This window comes from Sipha flava, unplaced genomic scaffold (assembly GCF_003268045.1).
Source record: "Sipha flava isolate LNK unplaced genomic scaffold, YSA_version1 220_pilon_pilon, whole genome shotgun sequence".
Taxonomy (NCBI): domain Eukaryota; kingdom Metazoa; phylum Arthropoda; class Insecta; order Hemiptera; family Aphididae; genus Sipha; species Sipha flava.
In genome coordinates, this window is record NW_020272849.1 from 51119 (window position 1) to 74055 (window position 22937).

The window sequence follows — 22937 nt, forward strand, 5'->3', positions numbered from 1 at the left end:
TCATATATTACGCGTTATTTTAATTAAATGTTACCTTTAAAATTTTGTCATTGTCAAAAATCTCTACACTACGAATTTTATTTTTATTTTTTTTTCGAAACATGATATTTTCATTGAAAAAGGATTACTATTTAACGGATAAATTATTTATTATTAATTTACAATAAAGTTTAAACCATTGTCGTAAATAAAGTATAAAATTGTAATGATGATTGTTAAAAAAAAAAAAAAACGAGCTATGTAACACGGACGCATATCACAAAATATGTGTACCATCATACTACTTTTAATACGATAACTAATTTATTACTGTTACTGCGCCATGTTATTATCTAAGGTTGTATCATATTGGCTTCGGAGTCATTAAACCCATCACTGGATTGATTATGTCTCGACATGCCTCCATATCCAATGATAGCTTTTCTCCATTTCTGATTCTTATAAATTTCAGATCATCTTTGACACAGTCACTCCACCATTGTCTTGGTTGTCCTTTTGGTCTTATTCGATCTGTCTTTCACATCAGTGGCGATCTCACGAATTTTCAATGGGGAGAGCTCTGAAAATTTACTAGAATACAAAAGTGAGAGGCTATGCTCGCCACACCCCCCATAGTCATAATAATTACACATTTTGTACTGTTTTAAAAAACCACATTATCACAAATTGTCACCAAATTGTTAAATTGATAGCGCGGTCGTGTCATAAAACATGTTCTATGGTCGTGTTCCAATCCAACTTGATAACCGTGATACTGCTAACTAATGACGTATAAACCACTAAATTATAATCAATAAAATCAATAATTAATTATTATTAAACTATTGGAATAATTTTAAAAAAATACGGCCAATGTTCAAACTCCCCTACCCCCCCCCCCCGTTTGTATGCCACTGTTTCACATTGTGATCTTGTTTACCATTCCATCATTCGCTCTCCACACATGTCCTGCTCAACTAAGTCTTCAGCTTTATAGAACACCTACTATATCGGTTTCAGTACACAATTATTTTATTTCTGCGTACGTTGGTCGTTCGTATTCTTTATTTACAATATTATTTTAAGGCCTTATGATTCTCCTTAATCCTAACCTTTCAAAGATCATCAATCTTTCTTTGTTTATATGTCATACATATAAACAACATCGGCCGGTATGATTGCATTTTTATTCTTAAATATAATTTGACACAATTTTGGAATAAATAATTATTTATAACAGACATTATTTTTCGCCGATTTCATATTTTTTAATAAATCACACTTATGGCATTCTCCTAACAAATTGCGTATTATTCCACACGTTTGCGATGAATAATAAGTTTTACAATCAAACCATGGATAAATAATTATTATTTTTGCCGATCATTATGCTTAACATAAAATAAAAGTAATAATGTACATTAATTAAAAATTAATAAAATAATAAAAACTAAATAAAAAATCAAATTAGTAAATGGTCAGTGCACATTTAAGAGTCAGCTACTAAAGAGGGCCAGACATGTTTGGAGGGCCAAAGTCCAACTTATACGGAATGTGACGAAGTAGAAACCTAATAAAAGTCAACCGAGGGGTAGGCCAAGGTAACATAGTGAAGACCGAGTTAAAGAAGACCTTAAAAGTCAGGGAGAACTGAATGGAGAAGAAAATGATAAAGATGCGAGATTGCGGAAGTGGCGATGGGCCTAAATGGTCTGAAAAAGCGAAAAAAAAAATAGTTAATAGTTAATTCCCGTAAATTAATTTATAAATAAATAAATGAGCAAATGTTTAGCTTGGATTATTATTATATTTGTAAAGTACGACCAGTTTTTAATTAAAAATTCATCGTCAGGTATATACTAAAATAATATAAAAATTAATGCATTAACTCGCGATTTTATAGATTTTTTTATATACCCTATGATGAATTTTTAATTTAAAATCGGTCGTACTTTACAAGTATAATAATACTACAGGCTAAGTATTTATTTATTGCTATATAATATATATTTATATATTATATTATAGGCTATTTGTTTATTTATTAATATATTTTTTAGAAATTAAAACATTAAAACTAAAGTGAATAAATATTTGAACTTAGATAAAAAACCGAAGCAATATAATTTGTATGTATTTATTTCAATTGATTTAATTTGAGATACTGGAGAATAAGACTGTTAAAAAATAATGCGTGGTAGTCGGCAACTATTTATAACGTGCAATAAACGTCGTAAATGTTATTATAATTATTTTTATTTTTTTTAAAAGTAACATAGAAAATTAAATTATTATACAAATAAAATAATATTAAATAAAGATACAAAAAAATTAGCTAAAGAATATATGTATAAGGTATTATAAATGAAAAGAGTTACAAAAAACCTACATAATAATATCGAGGAATCATGATAATAATCAAAATTATTAATTTTATTACATAATTTCAGCATTCGACTTATCGGCGACTTTTTTTCTATAGTTCTGTGTATGAGTTGACATATAAAACATTGGATAAGAACGAAGTGATATTTGAGGAACGTTTAATGATATTAAGTTTAAAATTTCTGGAAAATCAATTTTATTATTTAGTAGATTATAAATCAATTTTATATTGAAACTATTTCTTCTACATAAAAGACTTTGTATTTTTAAATTATCAAGTAACTTACCATGTTTAGTTTTATTATTTTTGATTTTATAGGAGATTAAATTTAAAAAAACGATGTTGAATGGATTCAATATTATTTATAACACATATGGTGACCATATAATAGAACGTTATGACGGTTATATTTAAAAAAGACAAAACTAACATATTGTACATCCAATTAGTGTATAATTTATTCTGTAGTATAATATATGTTTGTTTAATAATTATTCAGCAAGACGTTCGATCCGTTATAAAGCCATCTCGGATATCAGATGCATTTGTAAATTGTACATTATGACAGTATTTTTGTAATAAAATATATTATTGCTGCTAAAGTATTATGGCTATTGGTAATACTGTATACTTGTATTATATTCATACAGTTGAAGTTGTCATTTGAAAGGACCCATATGAACCGATGTCGATAAAACAATATTTTGTGTGCAGATAACTTTAGGTAAAAAAAAAAAAACGCTCATATGTTATATTATAGCCAGAAATGGATATTAATTTGACGTTTCTTCTACCTGTCCATAACCGTAATTTGTATATGACAGAAAAAATAATACTAAAATATTTGAACAAATTGGTGTTATAGTTGATATAATTTCAATAAGAAATGTCAACTTATAAATTCCTACACTTCCAGGTGATTATTCATACATTTTAAAATGAAGCATAAGCGTTTAGGTCGTCCGTTATTATTATACATTATCAGATGTATAAAAATATATTTCAATCTGTAATTGATACTATTTATATTTTTTTAAAAGGTTGTAAAAACAATATGTGGGAGGTAAAAGTACATTTCGGAAATGAATTTCCACAATTCACGCTGTAAAGTATTATAATGTCGCAAATATTAATTTTTATTTGAAATAAAAACAAATTACTGTATTTCTGCAGTAATTTACTTTTGATTTTATTGTTGGACCATGATAAATAATTATTCAAAGCATTATAAAATATCTGAGGTAAAAAGTTCCCTGAAAATCAGTATTATATTTACTCAGCAAATACTGCCAGATTAACCTACATAAAACGATGCCTGAAATTTATCATTTTTATTTGGTAAAAGTTAGAATGGAGTTAATTTCCAAAAGTGCTATAATAAGATATCTTAAACTATTCATGCCTTCATTTCATAAGTAAATATAAAAAAATTATACATTTTTATTGCCGTTAAAGCAAACTTATAAATCGACAGAAGCAGTAGCGATAAATCGATAATTTGTAATAATAAAAAAAAAGTTTCACAATTTATGTGTTATTTATAAGTCAGTCGACACCACGAACACACCGTTATAATATGATATAATATTAAGTTTAAACATAAGCAAATACACACGCGCACACACACAGACACACACTTCAATGTTAAACACCTAATATATAACAAATGTGTGTGCGTGTGTTCTATTGTATGCATAGAGCTTTTTATTTTACAAGATTATTGTTTAAATGTATTTAATGAATACATAAAGTATAAATTAATTACGACGATGTACTCGTGAAATGCGAATTCAATGTTTTCGATCAGGCGTGTAGCCAGGGTTTCTTTTGAAGGTATCGAAATAAATATTAGTACAATTTTCATACATAATTGAAATATAAAACCTTTTTTTTTTTCTTATAAACTGATAAATATTTATAAGAAATCTCAATCTATAATTATTTAGTATTTTCAATTGTCTATAGTACTTATATATTTTCTGTTTTTTGAGCTATTATATCCAAAACTTTGTCTATAAATATAGACAATTCCAATGTACTGATAGAAGAACAAGTCCCGTTAAACGCTCATTTTCTATTACTAGCAATGTTTTTAAGCACTTTTGTGATGAAAATTAACGTTCGACTGCTGTTGTAGAAACTGGTAATGTAGCCAAAATCTTCAGTAATATATTTTATATCAAATTTTGCATCGTATATATCCTAAATATCCATAATTTCAAAAGGTATTTATTCTAAATTTACCCATTTTTCACACCATATAGCTTAGTTGGTAAATGTGTAGCTATTTTTAATGTATTCTTAATGAAATAATTAACTTTTTTTTATCATGTAATTGTAATTAATTTTTGGCTGAAATAAAATAAATAAATAAAAATGTCGGCCCTAGCAATTTTTTAGATTTACAATATTTGTACAATATGTTTAGTATTTTAAGTTTCTAAACATCGACTATCCTCAATAAAATAATATTCGAAATTTGATCATTCTATAGTGGTTTATTTTTGTACTAAAAAATATACGATAAAATATTTTTGAATAACATTTATTTAATAACAAAGTATTTTATTTTAATTTAAATTATAAGGATTATGATTTTATATGCCAGTAAATAAAAATTTCAGGGAGGTTCAGAACTTATGGACCCCCTGGATATGTTTTTGTTTTTATTGTTTTAGTTGTGGGGTAGTATGGAAAATATTTCTTCTTCTTCCATGTTTGGAAAGGTCTTTCGAGAGTAGCTCATCTCACAACCAGTCTTTTCTTATCCATTTTTCCTTCTTTCTAACTTACGTCTCCACTTAGCGATTGCCCATCCTTTTTAACTAAGTTAAATTGAAACATCTTGATTTTGGTCTTGCGAGTGGTATTTTCCCACGCGGGTTTTGTTCCATCCCTGAAAAACATTTATAATACGCAAATACGGATGCTTATAAGTCATATGGATACAGTCAAATCAGCTATTTAACTAATTGCCCTGATGAACGTCTAAAAATTGTATTTTTATGTAAGTTTACTATTTATCTATATTAATTAAACTAAATGCAAGATAAATAAATCATAGAAAAATTAAATATTTTCATTTTCTTTGAAACTATATTTTCTTATTACTTAATTATTTTTTATTGTTATTCTGTATTCTATAAATTAGATTGTTATTAGTCAATATATCGTGTTCAATATAGATAAAGACCATATACAACAAAATGAATAGCTCCTTTACATTTCGAAGGAGAAAATGTATAGGTGTTTTATTTTTATATCGTTGAATTATGAGTTAGATTTATTATATATAGGTTATTATATGAATACCTATATTTGAATCATAAAAACAATAAACACTCAATAATACAATATTAACAAGAAAATATTTTTTAGAATATTATAAAAAAGTTTTACTTTTTTTACTACCAGCTTAACTCGTAATAAGCATTCAGTAAAATAGCAAGGAAATAAATTAATTTGCCTAAACCTTTAGTAAAATTTTCGATTTAACTTTATGCCTACGTATAATTTAACCTTTTCAAAATTTTAATGAGGTTCTATATAATTACCCTATTTACTACATCTATATACTACCCGAATGAAAACACCAGTCGATACTACAGCTGCAAAGTAGGATTGATGTTCCGAATAGCGTGTGTGTCTTTAATTTTTTTTACGTAACCAACGATTATTCCTGGAACAGAGGTCTTAAAAAAAAAAAAAAAACCAATACAGCAACGAGGGCAATATCGCCCCAGCCGTAGACACCGCCGACACGATAGTGATTGATAATACTCGGGCGTTTTCAATTTGGACAAAAATAATCCGAAGTTGACCGATCGCAAGTGAATAAAAGAAACATCACGCGGCGTAACAATAAAATAGAAGCCAAATTATTCTTTGCTCCGATGTGTGGCGTAATTCTCTGGTTTTCAATAAAGTGTGTATATAAAATAACATATGGGTTTTCCTCTATTGAATGTGCATCATAGTCACCAAACATTGCCCCTTATTCAACTGTAATACACACACCACCCTGCTTTGTCTCCTTTTCTTCTGTTTTCCTTTTTACAACACTACAACAGCTCACCACCTCTTTATTTTTTTCCTTCTATCCATTTCTTTTTTGCCCCCCTTTTATTTTTTTTTTTCCATCCTGCATGGAAAGGGGGGGGGGAGAAATCGGAAATGCGCTGCAGAAACCATATTTGTTAACGGCAATAATTGTTGTTTTATTTGCGGCAAACAGTGGCAATCTGTAGGTGCGGAACCGCTTTGACATGTGCGCGCACCCGTCAGATTCGCTTGCAACGGACAGTGAAGCCTGCATGAGCGCGAGAAAAGGAAACGAACAACCTCACAATTATTACGGTTGATCAGTTCTAATAGCTATTAATCTCAACGGTAGGCGTGCGTGAGTGCGTCCACGTAATGTTCGATTTATCGTTCACATACACACGCGCGTTTATTGTACAAAAATGCTCGTGTGAATACATAATAAATATATATCGTTTACTTTACATCTCGGTGAGTTTTTGGATATTTCACACTGTGACAGCCTGTGAACTGCTGTTTAAGCAATGACGACGAGCTGTGCCAGAACGCGAACAATCGCGTTCACCGATAACATAACAGAAAGGTAAAATTAATTTTCCTACCTTCAGGCATCCATCTCGCATTATAATCTGATCACAAGTTAACCAAGCATTTTTTTATCGTGTCCACTAAGCAGCTATAATTTTCCACGTCATTCACACTGACACCCATGTCATACCGTATTATATGATAAAAGTAAGTACATTTTTATTTTTTAACATCGTTTTATGACATAAACAATTTACAAAAAATTTTTCCTTCAATTAAGATATCTCCAAATGATTAATCATTTGATGATGAAATTTCAATTCGTCATAGCTATAATATTATCATGGAGCGATAATTGTAAATTGAAAATTATTAAAATTTTATTAAAAATGTATTGTGCAATAAAATAATAATTTATATATATATGAATCTGCTAACTTCACAAATTGCATTCTCTCCATATAATTTGAATTATTGTATTGTTTCAATTTTATAATATACGTTCCAGTAAAGAAAATTTTAGAAGATTGTTAGATTGCATTTCCACATATTTTATTCGTGTTCTACATCATGATCGACTGCTGTTCTCGCTATCATATTTAAGTGTTTAATGGGAGGAATAAATTAATTACCCATTATATAATCAATGATATAAATGAAAAAGATAAAATAGTTAAAAAAAAGTAAAATTCAAAACCTAAAATCATCTTGGTCACGCAATTGTTAAACACGTAAAGTTTAACTCGCATATAATATTAGAAACTTCACTTCATTTGAATATGATTCATGCACACACTCAAAAATAAATAGAACTAGTATATTGAATGGAAAATACAACCCACCCATCAAGTCACTTCCAAAACCAAACCCACAGGGAATTCCTCCCACATTTCATTAAATATAATTTTAAAACCATGTTAATAATTATAACTATAATTTTAATAATATATTAAATAAAATTTTCAATTTTTTTAAGTTTATCTTCAACATAATATTAAATTATTGAATATTGATTTAAATAAAATATAGATTCTAGGCTAGTTATTAAATCGTACTATAAATCCGGGTAAGAACTTTTATACTTTTCATTTTATAAGTGATTTAATACTTGATTTTTAGTAAAAGTATTGAGTGTATAAATCACCACGTACTATCTAAATTCAGGTGACAACGATGAACGTTACATTATATTTAGTTGCATATGTTAAAAAACACCTTCATTTATATAAGGTTTTATTTACTATTTTATATTTTTTTGTTGTTTATTTATTTATCTATTTTTTATATATTTTTTCAATTCATCCAAACAACCAGGCCTAGGAGGAAAAAATGTTAAAAAAAAAAAGTCATAAATAACTAACCTTGCTACAAAGATACAGATTTATTAATTTATATCATCTGGTTGTTTTATTTATATAAAAATATTTGTAAAATAATAAAATTATTAATTCATAACTTGTATGTATTTTTTAGAATAATTTTTACCCACTCCGACCATAAAAAACTTGTAAATACATCACTGAAGACCATAATACCATTATAAGGTATTCTAGTAGAGTGCCAATATCTTATAAATCATAAAACTTTGTTTATCCACTTGTTGCTTGAAAAAAATATATTTAATACAGTATTAATATAGAGCACAATCAAATTCATCAACTTACAATACTGATTACAATCAATGTGGTGTTTCTCGAACTATTTTAATTTCATACATTTGCCACTTTACTGTTTAGTCTTAATTTTACAATATGTATTGACAATATTTTATATCGTCAAAACATAACACAAAAACTGAGCACATTAAGAATGACTGATGAGGGTATTTGAAAATTGTTTAAAGGCTAATAGTACTCAATTGCCGACAGTAATGCTGAATGAAGGATGACTACTTGCCTGATCAAGTTAAATATATTTTTTGTCTATCGCTAATTAAAATAATCACCGGTCGGTTAAAAATTCAATGAGCCTGTAATTAAATATTAATTAAATATTTAGTAAAAAAAATTACTATAAAACAGATATTATGATAATCGACTTAATATAATAGATACACGATAGAAAAATTTGATTTAATTTATATTTAATTAAACGATTATCACATTTTAAATTTATAATATTTATCAAGACATTTCGATTATCGAAAATAGTCTTCCCAAGTCTAAGTATGATGACAGTCTTTAATAAAGATCAAACGGATCTTTTGAGGTGGGATTTATGACAATAAGAGGAATAGAGCGCTTTAGACGATGACCGCAGATATAAATATAAAAACTACAACCATTTATTTCATCAATTCAATGTATTTCATAAACATTACTGACATATTCATTGTTTAATATCTGAAAATTCAAAAATATGAAAAGTAAAAAAGTTAGTAAACTGAAGAAGTAATATATTTTTTTATCGTTAAGTAGAAAAATTAGGAAAAAAAGTAGGAAAGTAGAAAATCAATATTAATTTCGAAATCCGATTGGGTGTACGATATTTTTTGTCAGTCCATCATTAATCACGACAAATATATTGATTTCTCCACGTGAGATCTTGCGTATTATTGTATTAATGTCCGTATGAAAAACATGGTATATTAAATTCTAAGACGCAAACAGACATCGTTTGGCCTTATTACTTATTGTTTGTCATAGCGAATGCCAATCTAATAAGAAATTGAACAGGTTCAAACACAAAATTTGAAATTCAATATGAAATTTCAAATTTAAATTCAATTGCCACGTCTGAAGAAATTATTGGAATGCGTAGCATCAAAATATTGTGTCTGAATTATTTTGAATATTCAAAGGCAGTCTACATTTTGAATGAACTGTTCTACCTCCATCAAATAAAATTGCTGCAATACTAAATTATATAACGCCAATACGATGTCATTACTCGATCGTATTTCAATGAGAAATGAGAATAATTTTTCTAGTTCCTCCTAATGCATCAGAAAAAAAAAAAAGAAAAGGAAACCTCCTTGTCCCGTCGAAACTTCCAGCATAATGCGGTCGTAAATAGTTTTTTGTTTATGAATCAATAGTAGGACATTGCATCTAATTAACATTGCATCTTTATACGTTAGTTTTGTTAGATATATTTACATTGTTTATATCTTGAAATTACAATGGACTGGTTACATAATTTACATATTACAAACAACAATCGCAGAAAGGATCACTTAGTCTGCCTTAGATTGACTGTATATTAGGGGTGGTTACTAGTTGCGTCCCGAGGTAAAAATTTCTTTCGAATTGCGGCCCGAAATTTAAAATTAAATTCATTAATGTAAATTTAAATTTAAAAAGCTTAATTTTTCTTCACATTTATTAGGTACTGTAGGTAAGTTAAAAATTATGATTTTTATTTAAACATTTTGGCACTGGTAAAAACATATATGATATGTTTTAAGGTTAAAAAGTTTTTTTTGACATTAAAATCTGATATTAAAATGTTTTGTTTTTATTAAAAAATTTCAGCACTGGTAAAAATGTATATGATATTTATTGAAGTTAAAAATGTTAGTATAATTTAGTAAAATTCTTAGGTATTATGGCACTGGTAAAGACTTGTTTACGATTTTACTTGGAAATCTGAATTCTTTGAGTATATTTACTAGGCTTTCCCTATGAATAGAATCATAAGCTTTTTTAAAATCCACAAACAATATGTGTACATCCTTGTTATATTTCCAGCTTTTTTGGAGGATCTGTCTTATAACGAAAATCTGATCTGTTGTAGATCTATTGGGCCTAAATCCTCCCTGGTAGTCACCTAGTAAATTATCTGCTATAGGTCTTACTCTATCCAGTATACAATATGCTAAAACTTTGCACGTTGTATCTAGTAATGCTATACCCCAACACACATTACACAAGAATGTAGCGTCACTACACTCTTGTGGATCATTTTTTTTATGAATAGGACAGATTAATGAGGTGCCCCTGTCCTTAGGAAGTCTTTCTTTATGCCAAACGCTCTCTATAATACTTTGTATTTTATTTATCGTTAATTCATCTAAGTTTTTTAGCACTTCTCCTTGGATTCCGTCCTCCCCAGGAGTCTTATAATTTTTAGCCTATTAAGTTGTTGTAATATTTCATCTTTGCTTGGAGGCGGACATTCAGTGTCATTAGGTTCCGTTGGCATCCATGCAAATGTCTCCACTGGGTTTTCACAGTTAAGTAATCGTTCAAAATAGTGTTTCCATTTTTCAAGTATTTTATCCTGTTCTGTTACTAGAGAACCATCGTCATTTTTTAGGAACTTATTATGTTTTTTGTATTTTCCTCTAATTGAATTTATCTTCTGGTATAGTTGTCTAGTCTTATTTCCTCTATGATCAATATTTCCGTTATTTATATCTAAATATATTACTTGTTTCTTTTTGGCGTTCTTTGTATACCATAGCTTTCTCTCTATTAGTGGGATCGTTGACCAATTGAGTCCTGGCTTCTTTTCTTCTATTAAATGCTTCCTTACAGGAGTTGTTGAACCACGGTTTCCTTGTTCTCTTTTGTTTTCCTATTACCGTGTCTGTAACCGTTTGTATAGTATCCTTTAACATTTTCCATTTGATATCAATTGTCTCTTCTTGATTTATATTTAAGCTTAAGCTGTTTATTGTATCATGTAATTGTTGCTTGAAAAATTCACATATATCGGTGTTCTTTAACTTATTCACATCAAATCTATCCACTAATGTTCCTTTACTATGTATTAGTTTCTTGAGTTTAACTTTCAGCTTTCCTTTAACTAGGTAATGGTCTGAATCACAGTCAGCACCTCTTACACTTTTAACATCATGTATACAATTTTTGAACCTAGTATTTATCAGAACATGGTCTATCTGACTGACATATCTACCATTTGGTGCCTTTCATGTACCCTTATAAATATCTTTATGCGGAAACATCGTGCTCTTTACAATAAGCCCTCCACCACTTGCAAAATCTATAAGCCTAAATCCATTCTCACTAGTTACATCGTGAAGGCTATGGATACCAACCGTTGACCGAAATATGTTCTCCTTTCCTAGCTTGGCATTGAAGTCCTCTAAAACTATTGTAGCGGCCTAACAAATAAAATTGCAATAAATTTATTATTGTTCACCGGCCGAACATCAATTACGCAACGTCGACGTGCACGACAACGATAAGCACTTTATCTCAGTCCTCCTTCCAAATGCATTTATGATTTGCTATTATGATAATTAATTTAATAATAATTTGCGGGCGGACGGGTCGTTGTGGTGGTTCGGCGGCGACATCGACGAGAGCAAAAATTTTGTCGTCGTATTATTTTTGATGTAATATTTTTTCATGGGCACGCATAAAGCACTCACTTTTAATATTTTTAATTATTATTAAATGCTGTATATTATGTTAATGTGAATTTTTTTTTTTATATTATTATTATTGTTGTTTGTGTGTGTGAGTTGTTTCATTATATAGGTTTTGGTTGCAGCTGGCCAGGTGTACACCGCATTCTGTTCAAACTGTGAGTTTTATTATAATCAATTTTTGTTTGTATTATTATATCTATTAGTAATTTATCAAATTTATTTTGTGACCAACTGGCACATATTTATATTCAGTTACCACACATTTACATTTATTACATCATTCATATTTATACTTAGTCACCACACATTTACATTTATTATATCATTCAAATTTATATTTAGTTACCGTACATATTTTTACTTTATTATATTATTTATTCTCACAGATTATTATAATCTATTAAAAAAACCGCATCCACACATTATTATTATTATTATTATTATTATTATTATCATATCAAAAAATTAGGTTTGTTGTCATTTACTTGATCTCCATTTCCTCATTCTCATACCCTAATTAATTCCAGACAAGCGCAGGCGATCCCTCCCTTGTCTGGGGCAATTAATATAGGTACTTTCCAATTTCCGGTCATTTATAATATACAGTCCACTCAACTATTTTAGGTGCCGAGGTAAGCGGCATATTGCTTTCCGCACTCGCACGTACAACTATTCTAATTCTATTTCGTGGAATTTCGTTTAGTGTGTGCTCCAGGTTACCATAGAACTCGTCCTTCTCCTCTTGCGGTTTTTCTTCCGTGGGTGCATGCCCATTCACGAATGAGATGTTGAAATATTGTGCTTCTATTGTTAACACTGATATTCTTGGATTAATGCTTTTGAATTCTCTTACTGGAGGTACTAAGTTTTATGTATTACGAAGCCCGTTCCAAATTGACGATGTTTATTACATTCGCCGTAGAAAATCATTGTATCCTGAATCTCTATCGTCCCTTTACCATCCCACCTTATTTCTTGTAGGCCTACCACTCCTAGTTTATATCTTTCTATCTCCTCAACTAAGCATTGTACTGCTCCAGGTTTAAAAAGTGTGCGAATGTTCCATGTTCCAAAAGATAATCCATTTTTTCCATTTTCCATTTTTATTTTCCAAAGCTCCACGGTTCCGAGGCAAGTTTGTTGTTAGTTCCTGAACAATATTTTTTTTTCTAAGGCAGGATTGTTAGCTCTGCGCTTAACCCCCAACCTAGAGGACCAGTTTACTCCAACCAATTAAGATCAGAGTAGGGCTATTGCAGTGTACTTACTAAGCACCAATTCTTTACCCACCAAATATACAAAAAAAAATTCATTCAAATCGGTTGAGCCATTTTGAAGGAGTGCGACTATACACACCATGACACAATAATTTTATATACTAGAGACTATAGATGGGCAAAAACATCGATTTGTTAAAACATCGTTGTTTTGGGTCGATATATCGATGTTTCAACATCGATGATTTGTTTTCGATTAATCGATTAAAAATCGATGTTTATGTTCGAAAAGTTAGAATTTTTTTTTTGTTAGTATTATTTTAGTATGCAGTATATAAAAATTGTTATACAATATACACTATACAGTTATAATCAAGGCTCATAAGTCCATGCACTAAAAAAAGCATAAATAAGTATGCAATAATGTACTAAAATTTAATCAAATATGCATTAAAAAAAACGTTTAAGGATTTTTTTAAAATAATAAGAATTATCAATTTATATTTTTTCTTCGGTTTCATTTTATTAAAATTATAATTAATGAACACACGTTGCGACGAAATTGGAATGGACACGTCATTAAGAGGAGAGTGGTAGTGGTGCGCAATAACATTGTTTTTGTAGTACTATTTTTAACTTATAAAATTTAATGTCGTAAAAAAAATAAAAATATTGATAAAATACTAAGATTTTATAAAAAATTCGGAAAAGTAAATAAGAATAAATTCAAACATTTATTGATCTAATTTTTTTTTTGACTTCCACAAAAAACGATTTCGCTGAATTTACATAAAATAATATACTCTAATAATTAAAAAAAAAAATCAACTATATGCCAAATATGCCATAAAACATGCAAAAACATGCTCTATTAAGCTTTAGATTCTTATTACCATTGTTAAGAAACGGATTTTTATCTCAATCATCATATTTTTCGATGTAGCAAAAAAAAAAACATGCAAATGCATGAACTTACGAGACCTGAATTTAAGTATTTAATATGTTTTTAAAAAATAGAAATTAAACAATAGTATTTTAACTCTTAAATATATTATTTAATATTATTATAGGAAATATATAAAACTATATAAATATAACTATATAAAAATATAGGAAGGATAAACAAAATAAAACAAATGGACTAGAAAATGTTAATAGGACATGTTCTTCTAACAAAACAAAACAAAACTGTTAGAGTCGAATATCAAGTTCCTCTAGCCATTTGATCGCCATTGGTCCACAAACGTGCAGTATGGCTACCCCTCCTTCAAATCTTGTTCTTTGGCATTCCTCAACGATATGGCTTGTGGTTTGTGTTAGGCTGCACTCGCATAACGGGGAATAAGTCATGCCCCATTTGTGTAATAGATAGTTACACCTACCTTGCCCAGTTCTTAAACGGTTCAGGGCCGTCCATTGTGTTTGATTTAGCTCGAAGCCTAGGACTCTGTTATCAGGGACGCTAATTAGGGAATGGTTTCGGGCGTTAGAAGTTGACCACCTGTTTGCCCACGTCTCCTCTATTGATTTGTTTGACTGTGACATGCTCCACATAGGGTTTCTGAATATAAGTCTCTCAGGTGGATGGTTTACTATGTCTATTTGTACTGGTAAGTCTGGGTAGTTGCTCAGTTTCGATAACATTAACTCAGTCTGGACTTGTCTCCGTAGGTCTAGAGGGGCTATATTGGACAGGACCGGCAGTCAATCTAGTTGAGTAAATCTCACGGTACCTGTTATTATTCTCATAGTTTTATTCAACTGTACGTCAACCTTCTTGCAGTGCGCACTTCTGGCCCATACAGGCACGCAGTATTCTGCCACACTATACACTAGAGCAGAGGCGGCCAAACTTTTTTCGGCCACAATCTACTAAAAATATACTTCACCTTTGAAGATCGACTTTCTTGGAAAAATATTTTTATTATTAAATAATTATAATTATTAAGAAACATACTTGCTTAAAATATATATAAACATACATAAAGTATTATAAACTAATTATTAATTACTAAAAATAATATAATAATTTCTAAAATCTAAATACTTAAATCTAATTAACATTTTAATATTTATTTTGTTGATCTGGACACTGTCGAATTGCACGTGGCCTAAAAATAAATTCTAACATGATCGGCTCTGTAATCGTCCGTGATCGACTGGTCGATCGCGATCGACCGTTTGGCCGCCCCTGCACTAGAGCTAAAGCTGAAGTACGGAGCACAATTGGACGACAACCCTAAATTGTGCCTAATAGCTTGGCAATAATGTTGTTACGTGTTTTTATTTTCTCTTTTACACTTTCGAGATGCTGTTTGAAGGTTAGGGTTCTGTCTAACCTTACCCCTAGGTATTTAGGTGCTCCTTCAGTGGTGATTTTTTGGTCATCGGCTACAATACTTAGTGTTCTATTGGCTTATTACTGATGCATGGAAAATGCATATTACTGATTTGTTTGGGTTCAGTTTGAGGTGCCATTTCTGGAAGACATTTTTTAATCTTGCAACGTCTGCATTCAGTACACTTTCGATTTATTCAAATGATGTGGCTTGTGTAACTAGTGCTACGTCATTCGCATATATGAATTTCCTCGAAACTTTGTCAGTCATATCTGCTGTGTATATGTTAAAAAGCATTGGGGAAAGAACAGCTCCTTGTGGAAGGCCATAATGCCAAATTTTGTATCGGCTCGTTTTCCCTCCATGAGTTACACTGAATTTTCGATTTGATATCATTTTCTCTAGAAGTAATAGGGTGGCTTTACATCTTACGATCTTTGCCATTTTAAGAAGGAGACCTCTAGTCCAGACTGTATCGTAAGCCGATGATAAGTCAAGAAAAAACTGCACCCGATTTTGCTTTTTGTTGGAAACCGTTTTCCACGTGTGTCGTAAGCGCCAAAACTTGATCGCAATAGTTTATATTTTGTCTGAATCCGGCTTGTTTAAATGGTAGGGACTTCTCTACTATTGGTTGCAGGCGAGCTAGGAGTAGTCTTTCGAAATTCTGGTCTAAGAATTATATACTCGCGGCGTTGTGGCTGTAACAAAGTCCGCGACGAGTAATAATTTATTAATAAAGGAAATGCCCAGTATAACACTGTCTATTAGGTACCTAATCAATTAATTAATTAATTATTAGGTACCTATTAACTACCTGTATACTACTGAATAATGCTAAATGCTCAACCCGTATTTATACAAGTTCTAATGACGTCAAAGTGGTATAATTCTATTATTACTTTATTTTACTGTCGATTTAGCATTATTATGTTAAGAGGTGAAAACTACTTGTTGTTTTCACCTTTGCTCTGGATTTCCAGCAAATAGGTATATTTATTTAAAACTACTTGTTATTTTCACCCATGCCCTGGATTTCCTGCACGTAGGCATATTTATTAATATTTATACTAAATTATATTGATTATTAAATTATGCTTAGCCTTGGGCTTACTACAAAGATCCAAAAATATGACTGATTGTCTATTTAAAATGATACGTTCTGAAATTACAAAGAATAGTTTTGGCACATTAGATAACAATGATCTTAAATTAATTCATAATAGAATGTACTTTTGTAGAAATATGCAAAAAAATATTCTAAAAAATATTCTAAAAAATATTGTTGAAGTTTAAGAATATTTAAGAAATCTAAAGGCAAATCAATGTTTGCAATTAATGATATAAAAAAAATATTGTAATTTCTATAGGTACTACAAATTTATAATTTTTGAGTTTAGTTAACACTATAATACTAGAATTTACCTAGTACTAGAAATGTTAATCTTCTTGTGACGTTGCCAAGTTTATGTATTGTAGGCGCGAAAAAGTATTATTACATTTTATTAAGTGCAAACAAGATTTTTCTATAAATGCGCAAATACGGTATTTTGGCGCAAACACGGACCCTCTAATTTTCATCGAAATTAGTAAAACCAACATAACTGACATAAAAGTTGAAACTTGGCATTTGGACTTTTTCGATATCCAATATTTACTTATTTGTGACAATTTATACTTACACCTAGAAGAATTAATACAATTTGGCATACTAATTCCATGTCTTTTACTGGAATCTCTACTTTTCATTGAAAAATATTCAAACTTACGCCATTTAGTTGAAGTATTTTTTTTAATTTAATTTAGACATTACATTTATAGTTCATAGTTAATTAACAATATATTATTTTTATGCATTGGGTCGAACCATAAAATATAAATGAATAATCAAGTTATAAAAATATCAAGCATGTGTAAGCTCGTCATATTTTCAAAATAGAATACAATTTTATGTAATTGACGCAATTATTAAGGGCACTAGGATAATTTATATAAAAAAAAAAAAAAACTGTATTACGAAAAAGAGTATTTCTAGTCTCTATAATTATATGTAAATCATTTAGCACTGCAAAAGAAAAATATATAAAACACAAAACAACAATTTGCATTATAATTTATATACATTTATTATGGTAGTGTTCTCATATCAGAATATTTTACTGTTATCGGAATAGCGTCTGTTAGCTTTTTTGAAAATCATATAGTAATTAAGTGTGTGAACAATTAAACTGGCATTGTTTGAATTTATACTAATCGATATCTGATTACCAGGAAACACTGAAGGTTCTTTCCAAACTTTATCATTATTCAAAAGGCAAATTGTTGCTTAAAATAAATGTAAGATCAAATATCGATTTTTCTAAGAAAGTTCAGATGCAGATTTATTTCACTTTATTTCATAAAGAACAAATAACCCTTATTATAATCTTATATGTTAAAGAGGTGAAATTAATATATGTTTGTGTTTAAAAAGTTTCAAACACAATCGAAAACCTGAAAATTTATTTCTAAGTATTATATAGTATATAGGTAAAAATATTTTTTTCTAGTTGAGAAGCTAAAAGAAAAATTAATTTTTTTTTTTTATTGAAGAAATGTATGTTAATAGTCAAAAAAAATAGTAGCGCAAAATTACAGAAAAATAATTTTTAACCGATAGATTGTTATTTTCAATGACGGTTAGCGAATTATAATCATACTGTAGTTGATATTTGGTTTAGATCACACTAAGTATTTATAGTTTGTCAATACGGTAATTGAACACCGCTATTATCCACCATTGGCAGTGGCGTACCTGTGAAACATTTTGGGAGGGGGGCATAAATTAATTGCAGAATTTTCTATGGTTATAATATAATCTAAAACTTTATTATATATTATTACTAAATACTTAAAACTCATGTTGATCACTTGATATCAATGATAACCACATTATAAGAGCGTCCAAACACAGGAATGCACCTTATGCATTCTGCGCATGTGCGTAATTTATTTATCACTATCATGTTAGGCTGTTATCAATATATTATATCAAATCACTATAATACGATAATAATATGAGTTTTGAATCAAACTATTCAAAATTCGAACATACTACTTATGTATTTTACATTTGTTTTTTTGCTTCGACCATTTCAGTAAATAAATCATTATACATACCAGAAACATTTGAAAAAAAAAAATCAAAACAGCAATAACTATCTAATATGTTGAGATGGCTCTTAATAATATTTATTTATATCTACATTTACCCAATTACCTATTTGAACATTTCATAAGCCAGACTTTATCAAAATTTATTACACAAAGGCTATTAACTAAATGTTGTATTGAATATTAACAATACAATTCACAAACATCTTAAACATAAAAAATGCAATATTATCTAATAACTATATAAATGACATTATCCTAATAGTAAGTACAAGTACGAATTATTAAAACCAACTAGTGTAGTGTGCCGAGTTATGAGTTCGACATGGTGACACAATATTAGGATGTAAGGATTTTATAGTTAAATTAATAACTTTATCAAGAATACTTATTACGGTATTACTGATATTTTATTTAACACTTTTTAATTTAATATCAACATAGACAAAGTAAATGATAGTAACAAATATAAGCGGAGCGTATATACTGGATGGCTGGATATATTTGGTTGCTAATACTGTTTTGCAACTTTTTCCTATTCGAGATTTTGCGATTCGCACGAGGTTCATATTACTTCTATTAATTTGTTTATGGTTATAATTGTAAATTGTAATTACGTAGTAACCATAAAATACGTATAAAAAATATAATGTATACATAGTACATTACACTGAGTTGAAACTAAACATCTCAATAATATACTACTACAAAAAAAAAAAATTATAACGAAACTGAACATTATTATTTAACAACTAAAATAAAATGACAATATATTATTTATATAGGAAGTATGTAGTTAAATTTTGAATAGTTTGATTCATAACTCATATAATTATTATCGTATTATAATGATTTGATATGATATATTGATAACAGCCCATAGAGTAACTCTATGTAACAGCCTAACATTATAATAGTGGTGAATAAATTACGCGCATGCGCAGAATGCTTAAGGTGCATTCCTGTGTTTAGACGCTCTTTACATTATAAAATAGTGATTATATGTGACCATCACTCCAAATCCTAATTCGGTCGAATTGTTCGTTAATTGTGTTGTAGTTTTGAGTTCTTGAAGAATGAAAATCCAGTGATGAAAGGATACCATTTTTTAATTAGATTTTTTTTTTTAAGAAAACATTATCATAGTTTTAAGGCCAAAAATTATTATACTTTATTCATTATTTATATACTTGTAATTCTTACTTTTTATTATTATTAATAATTTTCTTTTAATAAACTTTATTTTTTTAAAAAATTTTGAAGTATATATCGATTACAAAAAGTTTATCTTTTTATTAATTTTATCTTGCCTTTATATTATTTCTCATAAAATAAGATTTTTAATGTCATTATTAAAGCACGATATTACTTCTAATGGCAAATTTTACTTCCTATTTTATATGCTTATTTTAATGTTAAAAAATATATTTTATTTTAAGTTTCAAATATATCTTGATAAAGAATATAATTTGAAGGAAAAAAAGTTTTTTTTGTTTGCATATCATGAATCATTTTTATTTAATATTTTAGACCGTCTCTGTAGAACAAAGTGATTTCGTAACATTTAACTCGAATATTATACAGAAGTAATAAATCATTCAGTTTATATGTTATTATCTTATGCAAACATTTTGAATAAATTGAGAAATCATTTAGCATTTATCAACTATATTTAAATATTTTGGTTTTAATATTTTAAAATGAACACATCTAACTTCACTTCAATCTTAATAATTACCGTCGTAACTCTACACGTGAATACCATTTTTTATTACTCGCATGTATTGTATCCAGGGCCGCAGCCACACATTATTCTAAGAGGGGCAAGTTCTAAGTTTGTCGCTCCTTTTTCCATCACTCAGCCCCAATCATTTACATATAAATTTCAGTGTTGTTATTACAGTATAAGTTTGAGAAAAATTATAAAATATTTAATATTTTATTGGATGTTAAGTAACAAATATTCTATTATACTGTTGTCAAATGATAAATTTGAAAAATTAAGACATAAAAATGTATGCTCAAACTATACAAAATATTCATAACATAACTATTTTTAAAAACTAAAAGTGTATATAAAAGATTTAAAGAAATTTGATTTTTCTTGATTTTTTGGTTGTAATGTTTTGATTATTTCTTCAAATGAGATTGATGATGCTCTTTGATGTTTTACAATGCACGCACAAATTTTTTTACCGTTAATAAATTTTAATTATTAAATATTTTCTTACTATATTTACAACTCTAAGATGTTGAATATGTAGATTATGATAATTTTCTTTAACTTTTGTAGGTAATAAAACTGTTTAATTATTAAAATAAACTATTTGATTAATAGGTACACTTTCAAAAAACACGTCAGTTGTCGAACCACGAATCACGAAAATAAATGATTATAATGTTATCGCGCTAGTACATTATAAATTTATATTTATAAAATGATAATCAAGACTTACGAACATATGTTCACAAACAACGGCACGATAACATAAGATAACATATATGTACTCCAGAATATTATTAGTTTTGAATTTTTCCTGGAATACGACGATAGCTGTTAGGCTAGGGCTACACTATGCGTTTTGTCGGTTGCCGATAATCCGGAACCGATCGGTAAACGACCGCAACATCCATAAATAACATATAAATAACTAATAAACCGCATTTTCAGGGTCACACTGATCGATTCAGCTAACCGATTTAAAACTCGTCGGGACGAACTGCAACGTGTTGCGGTTTGGCATTGCCGATGCATTTCGGCAAGTACTTCAAAACACTTTATTTCGTATTGTGCCGACCAAACTTGCGGATTATCGGTTGCGGTTTACCAATACACATTTCGTCGAAATTAAATCATTTAAAATATTATATATATATATATATGTTTAAGGTTTCTATTCTATATTAGTTTATAAAACAATATAATTATCATGAAAAGTCTACAATCTGATTATTATGATAGGTCTATCTTTAGCAGTATATAGTAATAATATAATAATAAACCAGCTAAATTTCGTTGAAATCAAATATAATATCACAGTAGTCTAATATTTCCAAGAACATATTATTTTGAATAAAAATATTTTTCGCGCTTTTTAAATCGGCAACTAATAAAACGCGTAGTGTGGTCGGTCTTCCCGATTGCGGTTTATCGGGATGCGGTTCATCGGCAACCAATAAAACGCATAGTGTGGCCCGAGCCTAAAACTACCGATAACATTATATTACCTGTACCACAGAATAAATGAATTACTGTGATAAATATTAATTGTATTGTTATTTTGCCATATCAAAAATTGATCGGATACCCGATATCGACCGTCGTTATCGCGGTATAAATAAGTCAGCGGTATGCGCGTATATTTAGCATGACATTTCAACGTCAAATGTTTATATTTTGCCGTCCCTAAAAATTTGACGTCCAGGGCAAAAGACCCCCTTAGCTGCGGCCCTGATTGTATCTGATTGGGTTTATACAGAGAGTCCCGTTAGGAATCGGTATTTCAGAACCTCGATTGTATGGAAACTTTATCTGCTAACATAATATATTATTATGTAAACTGTACTTTATTTATTGTATATATTTAAATTAAATGTATTTATTAATTATTTAAGCAATACGTGCTTCTGGTCTAACCTAACCTGGTGTTATGGTTTAGTTTTTAATAAAATGTATTGATAATAATGTATATTTTTAATTATTTTTCTATGTTGTCATTTACAATGATGTTGCTTATATTTAAATTAATCTATAAACATTTAAACATTTATAAATTACTATCTATTTAGATTTTGCATACCTATCTAAAATTTACATGAAAATTGGTTTAGATAATAAACAAATTTATATTGTTTTAAATCTGGTTACAGTATAATTCGATTTGATAATCCAATACTGATATCACTGCACGAACATGTTAACTAATTGTATTTGCTATTGTAAAACAAATACTACA

At 28.9% G+C, this 22937-nt stretch overlaps 2 protein-coding genes across 5 annotated transcripts in view; one reads left to right on the plus strand and one right to left on the minus strand.

The window, feature by feature from the left end:
- Positions 1-22937, plus strand: part of LOC112683134 (neuropeptide CCHamide-1 receptor-like) — a 169475-nt gene that overhangs the window by 10717 nt on the left and 135821 nt on the right. The window lies entirely within an intron of this gene.
- Positions 10479-13373, minus strand: LOC112683148. Its single transcript, XM_025554051.1, has 5 exons — positions 13232-13373; positions 12877-13133; positions 11856-12002; positions 11306-11804; positions 10479-10909 (listed from the first exon to the last, which is right to left on the minus strand). The coding sequence occupies exons 1-5, from the start codon at positions 13371-13373 to the stop codon at positions 10479-10481; spliced, it is 1476 nt and encodes a 491-aa protein (XP_025409836.1).

Coding starts and splice junctions, on each gene's coding strand:
- LOC112683148 (XM_025554051.1), bottom strand. CDS start 13,373: ATGGAAAATGGAAAAAATGGATTATCTTTTGGAACATGGAACATTCGC. Junction 13,134..13,231: donor ACAAGAAATAAGGTGGGATG/GTAAAGGGACGA, acceptor CATAAAACTTAG/TACCTCCAGTAAGAGAATTC. Junction 12,003..12,876: donor CTAAAATAGTTGAGTGGACT/GTATATTATAAA, acceptor TTTATTTGTTAG/GCCGCTACAATAGTTTTAGA.